The 20,887-nt window shown below is 46.6% G+C and overlaps 1 protein-coding gene across 1 annotated transcript in view; it reads left to right on the forward strand.

Annotated features, from left to right (window-relative positions):
* Positions 1 to 20,887, forward strand: part of Atp10a (ATPase phospholipid transporting 10A (putative)) — a 94,927-nt gene that overhangs the window by 52,318 nt on the left and 21,722 nt on the right. Inside the window, exons 6-14 of the mRNA XM_005371929.3 lie at positions 2,267 to 2,373; positions 2,816 to 2,947; positions 4,042 to 4,172; positions 5,316 to 5,568; positions 8,630 to 8,847; positions 10,184 to 10,378; positions 13,642 to 14,239; positions 18,866 to 18,969; positions 19,062 to 19,188. Of these exons, the coding sequence (XP_005371986.3) occupies positions 2,267 to 2,373; positions 2,816 to 2,947; positions 4,042 to 4,172; positions 5,316 to 5,568; positions 8,630 to 8,847; positions 10,184 to 10,378; positions 13,642 to 14,239; positions 18,866 to 18,969; positions 19,062 to 19,188 (1,865 nt within the window). The remainder of the gene's footprint in view (positions 1 to 2,266; positions 2,374 to 2,815; positions 2,948 to 4,041; positions 4,173 to 5,315; positions 5,569 to 8,629; positions 8,848 to 10,183; positions 10,379 to 13,641; positions 14,240 to 18,865; positions 18,970 to 19,061; positions 19,189 to 20,887) is intronic.

Raw genomic sequence — 20,887 nt, forward strand, 5'->3', positions numbered from 1 at the left:
CTTAGATCCTCAGTATCTTGGAAGTTATTCATAGAACTCTTCTCTGTGAATACCAAAACTCAGATATTCAAATCCCGTATATAAAATGGCATACCATACTGCTTACATATAAACTATACACATTCTCCTGTAAACTCTAAATAATGTGACTTATAATAATAGTACAGGGTAAATAATTATGCGTTGTATTTTACAGGTGAGAAAAAGAAAAAGAAATCTACCTGTTCACTATAGACAGTTTCTCACCCCTACTGTCTCCCACCTTGAGTCTGAAATACTGTTCTCTCTGCTGAGTTCATCTTGTTCCTAGAAATTATGACTGGGGAGATTGTTCTTCATGGCTATGCAGAGAAGTCTTTTCCATGTTCAGCTGTGCCTAGAAAAACATTCACAGGAGGGATCCAGCATGGGAGTTTCCTCCCTGGGGCAGTAGTGGGGCAGGGCTTTGATGCCCATACAGAGACTGAGGCTTAGCTTCAGTCTGGGGCCTCTGTCTTGGGTCTGCTGGTGTGGGCCATCGATCGGCACAGGGCTGACTGGAGCCCATACAGAGACTGATACTTAGCTTCATTCTGGGGCTCCTTATCTTGGCTTTGCTGGTGTGAGCCATCGGCACAGGGCTGACTGGAGCCCATACAGAGACTGATACTTAGCTTCATTCTGGGGCTCCTTATCTTGGCTTTGCTGGTATGAGCCATCGGCACAGGGCTAACTGGATAGTCCCTTGCGTGTCCCTTTCTACATGCATTGAAGAAAAGCTCGCACTGGGGTGATTTATATTAATTGCAACAACTTTAAATGCAGCAAGCATTTTAGCTTGGTTTTATCTAGTTTATCTTCTTCACTGGATAAGGTATTGATTTCTGCAGCTCACGTGTCTGTGTCCTTGTAAGAGCTGGCAGGAAGGAAAGACTCAGAGGTCTGAGCTGCCAAGCAGAGACATTTGGGATGAGGGTGGAGAGAAGGATGCCTGTGGTGGGTATAGAACAGTGGCAGGTGGCGGTATATTGGGCCTATCCCAGCCTAGTACTAGTGCAAACTCCGTTAGCCAACACTGGTCGTTGGGCCAGGAGGACAAGTTTTTAAAGTAAACAACTTAAACTTGGACAAGTCCTTCTGGATCTATCCAGCACTGAAACAGTTTGTACCATGCGTGGGTTTAAACACACCCCAGATTGAATATGTTAATATCTTAATAACTTTATAAAAACAGAAGTAAAATGTTACCAAAATCTGGGTTGAAGAGGTGGCTCAGTGGATTAGAGAACTTGGAAAGTGAGAACCTGAGTTTCAATCCCCAGGACCCATGTAAAATCGGGTGTGGCCACACATATGTGATGCTAGTGCCAGAGGAGGAGGATGAGAACAGATACAGGATAGCTGCATCTGCTGGCTGCACAGGCTGGCTGGAGAAATGGTAAGTGCTAACTAGGTTCAGGGACAGACGCTGTCTCAAGAAAATAAGACTGGATGTTTGATGTCCTCCTCTGGTCTCCATGTGGGTAACTATGTACACATGTTGGCATCCATGCATATACCACATGCACAGACAAATACAACGGTGCCAAAATTAATAGCATCCTTTCTCAAGGCCTGTGAATTCTGTGATAACACAAGGCATTGGTCGGTGTTAGCATTTCTGGCAGAGTACACATGTGAGCCATCATCCAACAAGACTGTCCTTGTCAGCTTACCAGGTCTGCCCCTTGACTACCAAGTTGGTCCCCTCTGTCATCAATCCCCAGTTAATTCTGTGCAAAACAGATAAAAGCTAGCTTCCTCTCAGCTGTTATGGAGACCCACAAGGACAAGCACCCATGCTGGGAGACTTTTGTACCCTCCCCTGATGGAGGAAGGTCATTGGTTAATTAATAAAGAAACTGCTTGGCCTGATAGGTTAGAACATAGGTGGGTGGATTAAACAGAACAGAATGCTGGGAGGAAGAGGAAGTGAGCTCAGATGCCATTCCTCTTGGGCAGATGCGATGAAGCTCCAACCCAAGATGGACATAGGCTAGAATCTCCCTGGTAAGTCACCACCTCGTGGTGCTACACACATTAATAGAAATGGGCCAAGCAGTGTTTAAATACAGTTTGTGTATTGTTATTTCGGGTATAAAGCTAGCCAGGCGGCTGGGAGCTGGGTGGCAGGAACGCAGCCCGCAGCTCCTTCAACACTCCCCTGTCCAGCAGTCAAGCTTCCTCGGGTCTGTCTGGAAATATTTGTGCAGCCATGTGACATGCCATGGTCCATGTTCCTCCACAGCATCCACAGCAATGGGGAGAAGGCTGGGCTGCATAAGGAAAACTTGCTGCTTCGAGGCTGCACCATCAGGAACACAGAGGCGGTGGTTGGCATTGTCATCTATGCAGGTAGGCATGGGCTAAGCCTTAGACCACACACGGCCACACTGTGCTGTATGCTGCTCAACATTTCTTTCTTATGCTCTCTGATCCCAAGGGTTGTGAATACCCATTGTAGAAAACTGTGAAATTTATGCAAACAGAAAAGTGTAAAAGCAAGGGTTGTTCTAATAGTACCTCAACCCAATAGAGTTTTTAGTGTTTGTAACTTTTACACTCCCCCTTTTTTTTTGGCTTTTTTTTTGTTAGTTGTGTTTTTTTTTTTTTTTGCATTTTTGTATATTTCTTTCCATTCACGTCACAGTTGTGATAATGGTCCTTTCGTTGTGCCTCCTATTTTGATCAAGTTTCCTAGAGAGCGGTAATCCAGCATAATGGCTTTGCGGGATCCAGTCATTGGCCCCTGTGTTCAGGAGACAGTTACTCCATATCCCTCCTTCCTCCTCTCCAGGACATGAAACCAAAGCCCTGCTGAACAATAGCGGGCCCCGCTACAAGCGCAGCAAGCTTGAGAGACAAATGAACTGTGATGTCCTCTGGTGTGTCCTCCTCCTCGTCTGTATGTCTCTGTTCTCAGCGGTTGGTAAGTCTCTGTGGATGAGGCCCCCGTGAAGGAGACTGCTGGACAGTCTGCAGGCCAGTTTGGGGGTGGGGATTATCCTGACCTCACTAGACCCAGCATGGAAAGGTCAAATGCACCATTTTCACTGATGTGGATCCCAGGAGTGTCTGCATCAGCATCAGTGTGGCCACACAGAGGCAGATGGGCTCTGAGTTGATTACTGCTTGGATGGGAAGATGGATCCATCCTAGTGATAGTAATGTATCCAGCGAAGAGTCAGCAAGAGTGACAAACCAAGATGACAACTGGAGAGGCACACATGACAATGTGGCTGTATAGAAACAGAAAACGACCATTTGTTTCCTAAGGGTAGGGGAGCATTTATATAAGCTTTGCGGGAATGTGGTTTTTTTTTTTTTTTGAGGCTCCAGCCCTTGATTTCCACCTTGTTCCTGGTCAACTGTCAGCATAGACCAGACAGGTATAACATGGTTTTGAAGCATGGGCTCGGGTGATTAAAGACAGAGCCATGGAGAACACCAAAGAGTTTTTGTAACCAGATAGGTGTGGGACTCAGGAGGAAACATATATAACCCTTGACTTCTCAGAATCTGTAACATGACAAAGTTCAATTTCCAAGAGGCGTCCTCATGGGCAGTGTTGAGTTCCTGCTGCTTTTTCACCGAGCGGCTCAGGACTCTGTTTTTGTGGCACCCTGATGGTGAAATCTTTCTCCTAGCACATAGACAGTTTCTATAGCGTGACCAGTGGTGACACTCTGCATCATCAACAGGAAACCTTGGGGTGTGGTTGGTGGGTCCTTGCTATGTTGTACAGGATGGCCTACAGTGTTTGAGCCTCCTGTTGCAGCTTTCCAAGTGACATGATTGCAGGTACGAAGTATCACACACAATTTAAGAAACTCTCAATTTAAGCCAGGCGCTATCTGCCCATGGGCCCAAGAATACTATGTGTGGTGCTTTCTTCTATGGCAAAGAAAGCTGGTCAACAAATATGCCATGTTGAGTGACAATCTTAAATTTGTCTTAATTTTCCCCAAGCAGCAGTCTCTCTTTCCTGTCCGATGAATGATGCCTCTCTTTGAACTTGCACAGGGCATGGATTGTGGGTACGGCGCTACCAAGAGAAGAAAGCGTTGTTTGATGTTCCCGAGTCTGACGGCAGCTCTCTGTCCCCAGCCACGGCCGCTCTTTACTCCTTTTTGACGATGATAATTGTTCTGCAGGTAACAGTATTCAGTGCTGTGTGGTAATTACTTTATCTTCCTTAATGGAACTCAAAAGCCTTGCGAAGAAGTTCCTATGCACTTCTCATCTTGAAGAATCACGAATACTTGTTGCCTTTTAATCTCTGTAAGTTGTTTCTTTGAAGACTTTCAGGTTGATGCCTCCTTTGCTTTTCTTAAAATGTTGCATGAGAGTTGAGTTTTTGCCAATGTTTCCTGGGTTTTTATTATTAAGATTATTATTGTTGTTGTTGTTGTTGTTGTTAGTAGTAGTAGTCTATGATTGAAGAAAGGCCTCATACATGCTAGGCAAGTGTCTAACCATTAAACTCATCTAAGATATCCCTGCCTCTTACTGCCAGTGATTTCTACAGTAGGAAAACAATCTCATGTGACAAAGTAGTCCTTTTTCGTAAATGCAAATTTTGTGCTAGCCTTGTGTTAGGATAATAGTTTCTGTCTTAGTATCATAATTAATTTAGCAGGAGGAAAACCCTGCTATAGTTAGTCAGAATATGATATTCTGGGCTCGTAAATATCAGTTCAATGCCATGAGGTTACCAATAAACACTCAGTTCCAGAAGGCTGGGCTTGAAATCATAACCGGGCATTTTTTTTTCTCCAGCCATCTTCCCTTTGCTCTCTATTGCTAAGATCACAGAAATTGTCCTGCCTCTGAAACAACTGTTTTTATTCCACGGCTGCCCCCTGGACCGTGGTCACATCCTTGGGTGATAGATAGACAGCGCCTGCCGCTGGGGCCCAGGGGAAGCCTGAGGGGGAGCTGCTATACTTGGAGGTGACTTTGCTCGTGAGGACTCTGACTCTGCCTGTTCTCTTCTCTTCTCTCTTTCCTTTCCTAGCCCCTCTCAAGCACAAGTTAGTCTCCAGGCCATCGTTATCCTTCCAGACACAGGAGTGGATTTCCGCTCTGCAGTTGCACCAGCCTAGGCTATTCTAGTTTAAACTCTTTGCCAGCACTCTAATCCTTTCCCAGTAGTGGCTTTAAGGCAACCTATTTAAGCTCTTAAAGGTACAGTACAGTTCCTGCTTCCTTGGCCATTTGTCATTTAACTCCACTGCTTTCGCTCCACGGCTCCCCGGTTCTCACAGTCGTCCATCCTGTGTGTCTCTGTCTTGTAGGTACTGATCCCGATCTCCTTGTACGTGTCAATTGAAATCGTCAAGGTGTGCCAAGTATACTTCATTAACCAAGATATAGAACTATATGACGAGGAGACAGACTCACAGATGCAGTGCCGAGCTCTGAACATTACGGAAGACTTAGGGCAGATACAATACATCTTCTCAGACAAAACTGGCACTTTAACTGAGAACAAGATGGTCTTCCGAAGATGCACCGTGTCTGGCATAGAATATGCTCACGATGCCAACGGTAAGTTGGCCGAAACAGAGGCCTCCAGTGTGGCCCGGATGAGAATACTGCTTTCTCCAATGCTGCATGGTCAGGAGGCAGGAGAAACTGTTTACGGGCTACAGTACTCGCACGTTTTCAAGGAAGGGTAAATCCTTGGCGATCACTTGGGAGCCCGGTACTATTTATAGAGTGAGCCGACATTGCCCTGCTTGATGCTGTGTCTGGAATGATACGCATCTGTTCTGGCTCATTTTCTGTCTTGTGGGCGCAGCAGTCGGGCAGAGCATCCTTGAAGTGCTAGTTTCTGCAGTGGCTTTCCGTTGTCCCAGGGAGGGACAGAGAGGTTTTTCTGTTGTCACTCATCTATCTTCCTGCTATCGCCTAAAAAATTCTCAGATGGGCACTGTGTGCTTTACACTGCCTTCTTGGCCTTGGAACACAATGTCCATTGGAGACTGAGAGAAATGAGTCTCTCTGCTTCTGGTTACTCGGGCAGCCCTGCCTCCTGCCTCTCCTTTCCTTATCCTTTGCTGCCTCCTTCCTTGCTAAAGGAAGGAGCAGGAAAAGCTTCCTAAGCCCCTTGCCAGGAGGAGATGCGATGAAGGTGCCTTCAGAACAGCCATATTTCTAGATAATAGCCATGTTCAAGCCCCCTTGCTTTGCAAACAGAATTCCCTTCTTTTTGATAGAAACTACAAAGAAACACACACTGCCAAAGAGAATGGGGGGGGTGTAAAATGGAGGAGTCAGTGAATAGCCAAAGATGTCGCTACTGAGCTGTCTCTCTAGCACCTAAGAATTTTCTTGCTGGCCACTGTCTTCCTCTGTATAGTGTTGTTATAGCAGAAGGCCTAGGTATCTACCTGCTGTTTAACATTTTTTATTTGCACCCCAAATAAACAGCGGGTGCTATTTTCTGTCTTTATCTGACTACTTCCGTCTCTACTCTGACTACTTTCCTGACCCCATTCCCCTGTCTGTACCTTATGCTCTAACCCTCCAGCCTCCTGTCCCCTTCCCAACTGCTCAGCTTTGTGACTAGAGTATGTTCCCAGGCATTGTGTTTGCAGCAACCTGTGGAGCTGGGGCTCAGTTTCAGGTAGATGGGAGCAGGTTTGAGATCCCCCACACGGCAGTGTCTTGAATCGGTGCTGATGCTTTCTCTTGGTGAGGTGGTATATTTCTTAATTAGCTTCATGTGTATGGGTAGCACATTTTATATTTGGTATCAAAACCAAAACATTTGTGCCCTGTAGATATGTATAGTTATGATTTGTCAATCAAAGATGATATTAATAGCACAATTAACAGAATAAAGTTGGGATCTGAGACAGATTCATGGGGCAGAATCATAGATTTAATAGAAGTCAACTGCTGAGATAAGGCTAACGGGTTCTGTCACCTCCAAAGGACACACTGAAGCATTTGAGGAATGAAACAGTCTTCATGTATCTTCATGATACGATGTGCAGAAGTGGCAACACTGGATAAATATCATCTTCAGAGGGTCCAGCCCATGGGTTGACCCTAACTATGAATTCAAATCTGGACCACAGCTCACATACTGGAGCCATCCACAGAGACTATGAGCATATTCTTCTCTTGCTTCATGCCCAGATACCTAACAGCTAGCTGGCAAGTCAGAACCAGCCTTAGCCCACAGTACGGCAGCAGTGGCTGCTGCCAGGCTCCACAGCTTCAGAGAGAAGGGGGAGGCCTGAGAGTTACAGGTTGTCCCTCTCCAAGTGGGAGCCAAGTCAGTACACAATGCCAGAACATGACAAAATCACATGGCCGGGCACTGCTCCTCCCTGCCTTCCAGCCAGCATGCTGGGACTTACATCATCGGTAAACAGGTGGGCTGTTTGGCACCCTGCTATGGAGAAGGGCCTGATGACGGTGGGCAGGCATTTCTTCCCTTTCCCTGTTTCTCTCGTCGCTGAAGGAAGGCTGATGATTAATAGAACTGAATTGCTCACACGGCTGACTAATCCCACGGGTACCCACTTCCTTGGGTATCTTTCAGAACTGCCATCATAATAGGCTGCCCTAATGCTTCTACCAAGTGCTCTGCTGGCACTTGGAAATCTGGTTAAATGCTTGGTTTGGAGGAGTTATCCTGAATAGGTTCCTTATTGCTCACCCATGACTCAGAGAGTCATCCCAGCCTGGCAAACCTGGGGAGATTTGTTCAGAGCCACGGGCAAGAAACAGTGGTGCAAGCTCTTCTTCATACCATCTTCCAAGCACCCTTGTGGATGTGGGGCTCCTCCTGGGCAGTGACTCCCAAAGACTCAAGCTCAGGATCATAGTCAAGATCCTCTTGGACAGAGCCTCCCTGGCTGGGTCCAGTCCTGGTTACACGCAGGCAGCCTGCACAGTCTCAACAGTGCAACGCCATTGACTGGTACCTGGAGACGCTCTTTCCGCCCACATGGCCAAACGCCAGGCACCTATAGTGGTGCCTACCCTCCATTTCACATGAAGACTGCCTTATTGTTTGAGGGTCCCAGTGAGGCAGGCCACCCCAGGGCAGGGAATATCTCAAGAACCCCGTTGTGTTGTTAGACCTGCACACTGCCCTGCCTTTTAGTAGACCAAACCATATCCAAGCTGGAGAGGGAGGGAAGGTCAGTTGGGAGTCCAAGTCTGGTTTAGTAAGGCAGTGTAGCTACTGTGCTATACTTGACAGGATCTTGGCTTTGGAATCCCTTGGATCTGGGTGCCACCTTCATCTCCTTTCTCCTGTGTTGTGTAACCTTAAGAAGTTCCTTAAATTCTCTGACATGAGACTTGGTCTTCTTACCTGTGAAAGAGTCTGTCATTAAACACAATAATAAAGTGGAAATGTTCTGCTGCCTTCGGGTTTGTCTACTCAGTAAGTTCATGGAGGACGCAAATTAGTCGGGATGTTGTAGTAACTTTCCCAAGCCCCTTGTCAGTGAAACACTAGGTACAGCCTTGCCATCAGAGCGTGTGGATGGGGTGTTCCGTGGACAGATCATCGTAGACCCTACAACACGCTGAATTGACTATGCCTGTCCCCATGATGTCTTCCATTGTGCCCCTGTACCCATAGCCCAGCGACTGGCCAGGTACCAAGAGGTGGACTCAGAAGAGGAGGAAATGGTACCCAAGCTGGGTCCATCCTCCCACCGTGGCAGCACCGGAAGCCACCAAAGCATCCGTGCCACTCTCAAGAACCAGAGTATGAAATGCCACCGGCGCTCGGGCAGTCGGGCTGAGGCCAAGAGAGTCAGCATGCTGTTGAAGCACACTGCCTTCAGTAGCCCCATGGTGAGCGCAGGCGGCGTGGGGCTCTCCTGCTAGGGGAGGGGGGAAGCTCATCATTCTGCTCTCTTCCCACTCTCATTTTCTCTGATAATCAAAATTCTCTCTTTTTAATCACACAAATAAGCCCACGCTTGGCTGTGCTCCATGAAGAGAAGCAGTCTGGCCAATCCCTCTCTACCATTGTATCTTTCCTGAAACACCTCTTGTGCCTCTGTGCCATGGTGTCTGCTGCTGGGTAGTTGCCAAGCGAGCCACCTAAAGAGGTGACAAAGAGGAAGGCTAGTCAAATGAAAGGAACAAAACACCGGAACGAGATGACATGTGTGAAAAGGCAGAGCCAATTACCTGCCCCATAAAGTTTTAATTAGATGAGCGCAAAGCAAATTTCTCTCGTGTCGGTGACTAATGTGTTTGTGGACCACTACCATTAGGCCGAGAAATTTCTAGATGTAACAGGTCCTGAAGAGATCCTTTGACTTCTGCAATGTCTGAGGAACAGAGAGGAGATCCTTTGCGCTCATTTTGAATTGTCTCATTCTTTTGGGACTTTCTTGATGGGTACAGAAGCTACCATGTAAGTCCCAGGTATCTAGAATTGTGGATCATTAGGTTCAGATCTGTGATGTGGAAAGATGATTATGGGAGGCAAGAGGAGGACCACACTGGAGCATCCAGCATTCTGCAGTCTGTAACGAGTACATGAATATTCAAGTTTTCTGACCTAGCAATTTAGTTACTCGGTCAACAATTACTATAACAAGTTTACCAGTATGCTATTTATACCAGCAGAATGGTGGAAGTTAAATAGCCAGTTGCAATGGGTACCCAGATAATTATAGTACATGCACCTACTTTGACGATGGTTTTTATAATATGTTCTCATATAATCTGAAGCTGTGGGAAAGTTCATATGGTGGGCTTTGAGAGAAAACTGTCAATTTATCGTCACTTTTCCTATATACCATATTGATTATGTAAAACATTTTAATTATTTGAATGTAAGGAGATGGTATCTCAAGGAAATGTAGAGGCATGATTTTCAAAATGTAGATATTATTTTATAGGGCAATGAAATACAGACTGCTCGAGTTTTGAATTTTTCTAGACTGGTAGTATATCTTATTTTTATCTCCTAAGAAGTATATTCACATATGTCAATTTGTTTCACTATGTATGTTACATAATTGAAGTTACATATAACAGCTATAAAGTGGTATGTCTATAGTGTGATGAAATTCTATCCATACCTTATACAAATTCAAGTCTGCTTAAACAGTTAAGTACCCGAGCACTTGGCAGGTTACCAGGTCCAACTCACCATACACTCTTTTCTTCCCAGGAGAAAGACATCACGCCTGACCCCAAGCTGCTGGAGAAAGTGAGCGAGTGTGACAGGTACCTGGCCACTGCCAGGCACCAGGAGCATCCTCTGGCCCACCTCTCACCTGAGCTCTCTGATGTCTTTGACTTCTTCATTGCACTGACCATCTGCAACACAGTGGTGGTCACGTCTCCGGATCAGCCACGGCAAAAGGCAAGCTCTGCCATATCCCTGAGACCCCACAGTGTCCTTGACGCTCTCTGAGGCCTGCACGGGGACTCTTAGCGTGTTTCTCTGTCCTACAGGAAGCTGCTCCTACACGGGTGGTGCCTCAGGCTGAAGGCCTTCAGCCTGACGGGGGTGCTAGAGGGGCAAAGTGGCCATCAGGCCGCAGTAGGTGGGAGGACAGCTTGTCAGATACCTTGTGGGCCTAGGATGGAAGGGGTGTACCCAGAGGCCAGCGAGGACCTAGCCTCAGGGGTGGACATGTGACTTGGAGGAGCCCCACCTGCCCTGGCATTTCAGAACCTCTTGGCCTTGGGCTGTGTCAAAAGGATTGTTACCCAAAGTGACTTAACCCAGAGAGCCTCAGGCTTCTAGAATCACCTAAGAGGGATGATAAAGATGTCTGGGGTACAGATTCTGGGATAATATTTGTGAACTTTCAATCCTGACTTGAAGCTTTAGATAGGTTATTTTCATCACTGTGCTTGGGTATGTCATCTGGGCCATAGAGTGGTGGTAAGGATATATGGGAAGATCTCAGAGTCGAGTTTTGATATACAGAAGATATAAGGTGATAGTAATTAATACATTCATCATTGTCCCACACTGTGAAGTGAATGAGAACGATTCAGTCAGAGGTTACTTAAGGTTGTGGAAACAGCGGTACCCAAGTTGAGTTTGCTTTGATCCAGCATTAAGGGCCTTTTGGAGAGAGGAGGGTTATATGAAAAGGTCTTCTGTGAGTCATAAGTATTCTTCTAAGAATTGTGGTCATGAGTCAGGCTGCTTAATCAATGCCCATGAGCCTGCCTGTTCATCTCAGGCAAGAAATGGATGGAAATGCTGATCGAGGTTGAGTGTGTGCTTCAGACCTTCCCTCCACCAGCCTCCACTAAAGGAACCCTCGTAGGGTGAGCAAGGTGGACCAATGCTCTTATTGGAGCAGTATATCAGGAAGCTATGCTCTTCATTCTCACTACTTCAGTCCAGTGAGGTCTCAAAGGTCCTGGAAGATCCCAAGTGGGCAGTTCTGTGCAGTTCAGACCACGAGCAGAAGCTGCTTCCTACTGTGGTACAAGCTTCCTAAGCATCCCTTACCTGGCTTTGGGAACTTTTATCTCAGAAGCATTAAAGTGTTCTGCCATGTACATCCCTGGAGGGCTGAGTGTTTCCTAGGTTACCCTCTGCCTAAGAGACAGAACCCATATAGCAGGTGTTAAATAAGCAAGAGACTCCAAGGTAACTGTGGCGTGTTTTGAAAATCACATACGCTGTCAGGTCCATGGAGGGTACAGAATATTTAATCATCCACCTTTGGATTGCAAATGAACATGTTTCTAGATGCATTTCTGTTGCTGCATCTGGGGTAGGGGCGGGAAATGCCACTGTCAGGAATATTTGGAGCCACTGTGTGCTTCATGGTGATGCCTATTTCCCATTCAGATTTATAGTATATGTAGTCATTCTATTGGACATGGAGTATGGGCCTGTTCCCCATTCAGACATACAGTATGTCTGATATTCTAATGAACATGGAGTATGGTACCATGGAAGAAAGTAGGCTTAACACGCGTGAGGTCCTGGACTCAGTCCCCAGAACCAAAAGAATCAAATAAAAATAGAAATAGTAGGAGCGGCGGGCTGCGCTCTGCCCAGCTCCCACACGGCTAGCTTTATACCCGGAAATAACAACACATAAACTGTATTCTTTTAAACACTGTCTGGCCCATTAGCTCCAGCCTCTTACTGGCTAATTCTCACATCTTGATTAACCCATTTCTATTAATGAATGTAGCACCATGAGGTGGTAGCTTACCAGGAAAGATCTTAACCTACATCCATCTTGGAGAGGAGAGCTATGGCGACTGTTTAAATCTGCTTCTTTCTCCCAGCATTCTGTTCTGTCTATTCCTCCTACCTCATTTTCTGTCCTAACAGGGCCAAGGCAGTTTCTTTATTAACCAATGAAAGTAACACATAGACCCTCCTCCATCACTCTAGGACCAAAGGAAAAATGTTCTTGTCATAATTTAGGCCTGTGTCTCACTTTTCCTAGTACCTAGTCTAGCTGGAAATCCCTGTGGTAACTCACAGCTCTGGTCCCCAAGGATCAGTGATAAAGTTTTAAGAATCCTTACAGTTCCGTTTTGGTTTTTTTCAACATTTGCTTCCCCCCACCTCCCCGCCGCCCCATGTTGTTTTCTGTGTGTACTTTTTATTATAGTCTTTCTTTGAGAATTCTTACAGTGTATTTTTACTACAATAACTCCTTCCTCCAACCCCTTCCAGACCCATTCCACCTCCCTACTCTCTCAGTTTTTGTGCGTCTTTTCCCTACCCCATTTAAAAAACTGACCCAGTACAATTTGTGCTACCCATACAGTCATGGAGGTATGGCCATCGCTAGAGGCTAGTCAACTTAGCAGGGGCCGCACCTTTCAAAGCGACTTTTCCTGGCCTCTCTGGAAAGATATCTGTTGCCAAGGGCATCTGACCTAGAGGTGGGGCTTCATGCCCCCACCTCCATGCTGGATTTGGTCTGCCTGGAGCTCAGGCATAGTTCAGCTTTCTGTTGTTTCAACATTTGCTCTTAAAAGTGTGGTTCCCTTGCTCTGCTGTTAGTCTTGGGAACCTTTAACAATGTTCTGTGTATGGCTCCTTTCTCTTGTCTTAGTGATGCTTGTTAAAACTTCTTAGTGATATGGATCATGAATCAGTCTATTAATCTGCTGAGAAAGATTCTTTTGGGTTTAGACATGTGACTTGTATATAAACATACACACACACTCACACACACACACATACATACATACACACACACACATACATACATACACACACACATTCTTTTGGGTTTAGACATCTGACTTGTATATAACCATACACACACACACACACATATATATATGTACATATATACATACATACACACACACATATAAATATATACACACATTCTTTTGGGTTTAGACATCTGACTTGTATATTTTTATGGACACGAGTCCAAAGAATAGTCTCTTAAGTAGCCAAGACTGAATTTGTGATTCTCCTGGCTCGGTCTCCTGAATACTGGGATTATAGGTTTGATGCACCATGCTAGTCAAGTGGCTTTTTAATTGGGGTGTGGGTGGAGGAAATCGGCCCAATTTTGTGCCAGGTATCAGTGAGCAACTTGCTCCTCTGAGGCGCTTATGAAGAGTGCGGGGTCACTGAGATTTTTCTCACCTGACTTTGGACTCCTTCTCTCACAGGTGAGAGTGAGGTCGGAGCTGAAGTCCCCAGTGAAGACGATCGAAGATTTCCTTCGTAGGTTCACACCCAGTCGCCTGGCTTCCGGTTGTAGCAGTATCGGGAACCTAACCACCAGTAAGTCCAGCCACAAGTCTGGATCTGGTTTCCTTCCCAGCCTGTCTCAGGACAGCATGATCCTCAGGCTGGAGGAGAAGCGAGGGCAAGTGGCACCGGCCATTGCCAGCAATGGCTATAGCAGCCAGGCAGCTCAGGCAGAAGGCTGGACCCCAGACTGCAATTCAGAGAAGTTCTCTGGGGAGCAGATAAGTCTGGGGGAAGAGGAGTTGCGCTATGAAGCTGAGAGCCCAGATGAGGCTGCCCTGGTGTATGCAGCCCGAGCCTACAGCTGCACACTGGTGGACCGTCGTCACGACCAGGTGTCCGTGGAGCTGCCCCACCTGGGCAGGCTCACCTTCGAGCTGCTGCACACGCTTGGCTTCGACTCCATCCGCAAGAGGATGTCAGTGGTGATCCGACACCCGCTGACGGACGAGATCATCGTCTACACCAAGGGGGCCGATTCGGTGATTATGGATCTTTTGCTGCCGTGCTCCTCAGGTAACCCGCCTCTTTCTCTCCCGTGGCACCCCAGTGCCAGAGAGGGCATTTTAAGAAATCCTATCCAGTCGAGTAAAGGAATTTTCATGAATCGCTTCTGGAGATCCAGAGATCTAGAAATCCCAGGGCTCCAAGTGCCAAGGTTTTATACTGCTGTGAATTTCTGGGGCTTTTGCACCTTGACCCAGCCCTCTTTTGCCCTCTAGCACAGGAGGGTTGGAGATCACTTGGGAAGCATCACACTTTAAATATGAACAATGAAGCCTGAGACCTGTTAGATGAGAAGTTCTGGAAGTTTCCTTCCTGCTGTCGAACTGGGGCAGCTTTGAGGTCTACCCAGGGTCTTTATCCAGTTTACAAGGCTGTGTGAGAGAAGGCTGTGGTCACAAGAAGTGGACCTAACAGCCCCTTTCCTTTGCTCTCAATGGGTCAAGCAGCCTCTTGTCAATCTCTCTTCATTCCTTCTGGGTTAAAATGTGGTTTAAATACCACAGTGCAATGAACCATCAAAAGAGAGTGTCACTCTATCTAGATAGAAATGCTCCCTACCTCCAGCAGGAAAGCAAAGGCCATGTTGTAAAGCAGACTGGGTTTTCCCCTCTGTCAGCACTGCAGGGAGAACTAAGGAATGAGTCAGGAGGAAGGTGGAGGCTGAATGCTGCTTGGGGGCCAAGGGGTCCAGCCCAGGCTTGGCTGCTTTACTCCTGGAGTCTTCCTGACTTTCATATCCTGGAATCAGCTGGAGTACCACCTGCTGTGAGACTCTGTTGATAAAGTTCAAGATTTTACTTCTTTTGCTAATACTCTGCTAAGGGGAAGCCCTTGTAGAAATGTAGCAATCTCCTCCCGCTCTGGCAAAAAGATGTTACTTTTTCTTCTCTGTCATGCTCAGTCCTCCTTAGGGAACACCCCAGCAAGGTTCTTCTGTTCTCCCCAGTTCTGCTCAGCGCCCCTAAGAGATCATCTCAGTAAAGTTGTACAGCTCAGTTGTCTAAGGAACATCCCAGCCAGGTTCTTCTCTTCTGGGCTGGTGCATGAAGATCCTCACTCTTTTGAGAAAGAGATTTATTTGGAAAGGAGGAATCCAGGAGAGTGGCTGCCTCTTCCAGGGAGGGGTAAACAGCAGCCTCTAACTGAACAGGCAGAGAGGTTTATATAGGGCTTCTTAGAGGCAGAGTTTTCCCAGAGAGAAGAGTGATTGGTTGGTTTTCCCTTCTCAGGGATTGGTTAGTATAGCTGATCAGGGGCACAGATGGCTCTGATTTCATGGCCAAACTGTGTTTCTTTCACTGCTCCTTTTTAGCCTTTTGACTCTTATCTTAGGACCAGGGCATACTTCTTTCACTGGCTCTGATTCTAGGGACAAAGTGTGTTTCTTGGGCACTGGTTTCAGAGTCAGGACATGTTTCTTTGGTCCTGGGTTTGGGCTAAGGGTATTTCTTTCCCTGGCTCAGGTCTCAGATCCAAGGTGTGTGTCTTTCACTGGCTCTGGGTTTTCAGAGTCAGGGTGCTCACTGATTGGTTGGTTTCCTGCTCCACTTGGCCGTTTTACCATACATCATGTCAAAAGGAAAGGCACTGTACGGAGAAAGGCATATGGTGGGAAGGGGATTAGAGAGGCAGGGCACATTATTTGGGATACACTTTATAGGCGTGAACTTATCAGAGAATAAACTAACTCACTGGCACGTGGGGTGGGGCAAAGGTCAGCCAAAGCAGCCTGTTCTATCCTACATGGAGGGCAATAAGTCCTGCCAAAGGAAATATATTCCATGTATGAGGCCACAGCATTGCCACATGTATGCTCTGTGCCTGCATGCGCATATTTAAATATGTTTAAGAGCATCTCAACTGTATAGACAAACCATAAAAAAACCAGATCACTAATTCTTGCAACAACACACGTTAGCCAACTTTCCATGACTACAGCAAAACACTTGAGAAGACCATTCTGTAAAGAGAAGAGTTATTTCAGCTCAGACTTTAGAGGTTACAGTAGAGTTGGTTGACCTTATCCCTCTTAGCATTGTGATGAGGGTGTCATTGTAGGCTAACCTAGTGAAACACACCTCTTCTCTCTTGGCTAGGAAGCAAATTGGAAGGGAGTGCAGTCCAGGGCCGACTGGTCTTTTTGATAGTGTATCCCTAGTGATCTAATGACCTTCCATCAAGGTTCAATCTGTGGACAACATCCACCCTCTTGCAAAATAGTGGGACCAAGCCTTTAACTTATGGCCCTTTGGAGCATTCAAGTTGCGTTACCATTGGTCCACTTCAAAAAGACATTTAATGTCCATCCATGCTAAGGCTGTCTCAGAAACAGATATCCATGGGTTCTCATCTTCTATGAAAAACAAAAGAATCTCTTTTCCAAAGCAACATATCCTTAGACCAAGTGGTTCCTTGCAACAGCACACTGCCAAGTCTTTGTCTTGACTGCCATGGTGAGCAGTTGTGTAGTGTTGGTACAGACCACCCAGTCCTCTCTGTTCAAGTGGGCTTCCTGGCTCTGTGACCCTGGATGAATCATTCACTTTCAGTGTGTCAGTGCCTACCTCCCAGGAAACCGTGGACATACTGGCTAAATGCCTGGTATGACATGGACTGGAAACATAAGAAGGACCCCTTACCCATTCCTCTGCCTGCACTCTTCAAAATTCCCTTGCCTGTGGTTTGGAGGAGTCATAGCTTTGCGTGGTCTTTAAGATGTAACCTTCAGTCTGATCTGCCATTATCTGAGAGCAAGGATAGGGTCCACGAGCAGGGACTCACATACTGCTACCCTGTACATGAGTAAATGTTTTCCTGGCTCCCCTTCCCCTATCAGTGAGTAGAGAATCACCTTTCCCATTCCCTGTCTTAATAAAATCAATGTTCTTATTAGGAAAATGTAATTTCCAAAGTATCAAAGAAATAATGCTCGGTGCTTTGTGAAAGCACACACTGAGATCAAGAAGAGAATCTGCACTCCCCTTGGGAGCCTCTTAAGTGTTGTGAGCCTCAGCAACATTTCCCGGTGTCTGGCCGGTTGTAGCTCTCTCGGTCCTGCTGTCTGGAAGTTGGTGAACATGCGCACCATCTTTGCAGACTGTGGCAGGAGCTGTCATTCTGGCACTCTGCCTGCCTCTCCAAGGCCCTGGTACAGTCTCCGCATCCTTCTGTGTGGAGTTCTTCTTCCTTGCTTCCGTGTCCAAGCACACAAGTTTTCCATTATCTAGGGAGCTGAACACCAGACAAAGAAGTCCTCCCATTAGGAGGCAGGTAGCAAAGGACAGGAATTGCTATAGAGTATCAATAAGAAGAGGCTTTTGCATGACTTCACATGCACTGAGAACGTACTTTAGCTTGAATAAGTGCCCTCCTGGCCCTGGTCCCAGATATGGTCAGAATAATGGGTGATTCACACCCATTCCACAGTGCGGTCTCCTTAGACTCCCCAGACCCTTGGTGATGGGCATTGTGGAGCTTGAGTTTTCCCAGCATCTTATATCTTCACCAGACCACCGACCAATCAATCCCAGCATTCCTAGAAACAGGTCCTCTGAGCCCCGGCTCTATGTCTCTTCTCTCCCTGCCCTGCCTTGATGTTCTGTAGGTATCTCTCACAGGAAGCTGCTGGACAATGTAGAAAAGGTTTCTCCAAAGTGGCACAGTCTTGTGTCTGCATGTCTGAGGTGGGGACAGTCCCGTGGGCAGTTTTTGCTGGATAGAGTAGGTACTCTTCTCTATCAGGTCCTGTGTAGATAGTCCTTCTACACCCCAGTGTCCCCCCCAGGAATTGGATGCCTATGGCCATCCCTATCTCCATCTATTCCAAATCTTGAATGACCTAGTCTACTTAAGTTCAAGGAGTCGTTTGGGGAGCGATGTCTGTTTGTCTGTTTGTTTGTTTTTCAACAACTGGTGGATCAGAGTCACTGCACCACTTGGCTCTCCTGCTGATCCAGCCACACCCTCCTCTGCAGAGACAATGGAAGAGCCTGGTGGTTTGTAGATTAACTTCAAAGCTAAAACAGTGACCTGAGGCGCAGGAAGCTTTCAAGAGTAATGACATGCCAGTATAAGGTAGTCAAAGTTAAGATGTCTTTGAACTTGTCTTTCGGTAAATTTAAGTGCTAAAATAATCCAGGACAACTCTTTGCGTTCATTACTGATCATAAGATGCCCCCTCTAAGTGACTGGCCTGCAAGACATTTCAGAGCCTTAAGGGTACTACTGTTTGTCTGTTTATGTTCTGCTTCATACCTAAGAATGAGATTTTTCACCCCAATGTCAGCCTCCTGCATGCTTTGTCAACCTCATGAATTGCTGGCCAGGTCCAGCTTGTCGTGAGGTGAACTCGAATAGGACATTAGTTAGCATTAGTTCAGTCTATTAAGCAGACTGAACTAAAACATGCCAAGTCACTTTTGATGAAGTTTCCTTCTGCTGTGCTTCTGAAACAAGGGATTTTAGAAACAACCCCAAACTTGTGTCTTGATGAGTTACTTTATTAAAGTAACAGCTGGCTGACTTTGAGTTCTAGGACATCTGCACACCACTTACAATCGTTATGACAAGTAGACCCTCCTTGGGGAACTCGGCCGGGCTGCTCTTACTGGTTCTTGTACTTACACTCTGACCTAGATGACGCCAGAGGAAGGCACCAGAAAAAGATCCGGAGTAAAACGCAGAATTACCTCAACCTCTACGCCGTGGAAGGCCTGCGCACGTTGTGCATTGCCAAGAGGGTGAGTGGGGGGGAGCTTCAGGAGGGTACACAGGGCAACGGTCCCTCCCGTGCATAGCATCCAGTATAGCACTCAACAGTGTGTCTCCACAGGTTTTGAGCAAAGAAGAGTATGCTTGCTGGTTGCAGAGCCACATAGAGGCAGAGGCATCTGTGGAAGGCCGTGAGGAGCTCCTCTTCCAGTCTGCGGTTCGCCTGGAGACAAACCTGTGCCTGCTGGGTAATTAGTTCTTGCTTCCTATGGTATGGAGCAGTGCTGTGTGTGGCGGTCCTGGACTGAATAGTGACACAGCTGCTTCTCTTGCTCTGGACCGTGCCGAACTTGTCTGTGGAGCCACCTGGCTTGCAGCTAGCTTGTCCCCAGATTGGAAGGAACGCTTTCTGCAAGCTCTTTCCATGGGGCTCATATGTGCCAGGCACTCAAGTTTCACTGTGTTCTTGCTGCCTTTAAACCTCCCTTTCCAGCAGTGATAACTACCAGGATCAAGCCTTTTGACAATAGACAGCCGGAAAGATTTCACCCCCCTGGCAATCTGCATGAACATTCATGAAAATACTGAGTTTTGCATCTTATAAATATTTCCGATTCATTTGGGATGAAATGAAAATGGCTCGTCTTTCCTTCTTTGTCCCTATTTACATCTAGTAAAATCTAATTACTGGGAAGGCATTAAGGTACTTATTACTTTGGTACCTATTTTAATATTCAATTTTTCAATATTTAAACATTTCTTATTAATATGGTGAATGCATTCAGGTGAGTGTCCCATGTCTGTGTCTGTGGGGTGTGCTCACCGAGGAGCTAGCCGTGTGATGTCCACCTCATTTTGTGGAATGTTAGTCAGATTCCACTGGGCTTGCATAAGGCTCTGGAGAATTCACCTTTTCTTATTTAAGAAAGGATGTATTCCCTTGTCCTTTTATTCTGGGCAGAGGAATCAGGAAATCTATACTTCTGTATATACATATCTCTTATAATAGTTGCTGTTAATATTTAATAGCATGATGTGCTCTAGACAGAATACATCCACATTCTTTGTCCATAGTGTCTGATTGACCTGTCGTACACAGAAAGCCACAGGACTTAGAACCCAGAGACTTTGTGAATGCTATCTCTAGAAAATTAAACAAAGCCCCCCCCCAACTGTTTCTGCCTATTTTAAGCCATTAATTTGATTACTGAATTGGAACCGCTATCATTACAAGACCTCAGAAAGGAAACAACAGCCGGACAAGATGGTGCATGCCTGTAATTCCAGGATGCGGGAGGGGACAGGCCATAGGATATGAGTTTGAGATCAGTCAGGTCTACACGGGGCAGTGGGGGAGAGGGGGTGAAGCAGTGTCAAAAAAAAAATAAACATAAAACCCCAGAAAGGCTTCTCTGGAATGTTCTGTATTGATGGCTAGAAAGATAGGAGGGGGGTGCTGAGCTGACTCTTCTGGACCAACGTGTTTGATCCCAGGCGCTCTCCCCCAATGGCTGAGGTAATGGGATTTCTCCTGGACAATGCTAACTTTCCAGATGGAGTGGTTGCTTCCTAGAACACTCTCACGGTTGGTGTGGGACCCACCCTAGAGCACAGCCGATGGTATCTCCTCCCTTCCCAAGTCACGAAAGCACAGCTGTGAGTTGCTCCACTGCCCCTTCCTTGCCGTCTCTCTCAGTTTGGAGTCCTGGCTTGGTTCTCAAGTCCAGGTTCTGCCACTTGCTAGGCGTGGAAGCTTGGACAAGTCACTTAATCTTTGCATCCACGTTTTCTTATCTGCTGGGGGCGGGAGGCGGCTGCACGGGTGGAAGGAAGAGATGACATGAAGCACCAACTGTGACTTGGCATGGGCTCCTGCACTCACCCACACAGGCAGACGAATCTCATGGGATAAAGTTCACACCTGAGATGGCCTGACTGGTCCTTTTT

This window comes from Microtus ochrogaster, unplaced genomic scaffold (genome assembly GCF_000317375.1).
Source record: "Microtus ochrogaster isolate Prairie Vole_2 unplaced genomic scaffold, MicOch1.0 UNK140, whole genome shotgun sequence".
In the NCBI taxonomy this organism is placed as follows: Eukaryota; Metazoa; Chordata; class Mammalia; order Rodentia; family Cricetidae; genus Microtus; species Microtus ochrogaster.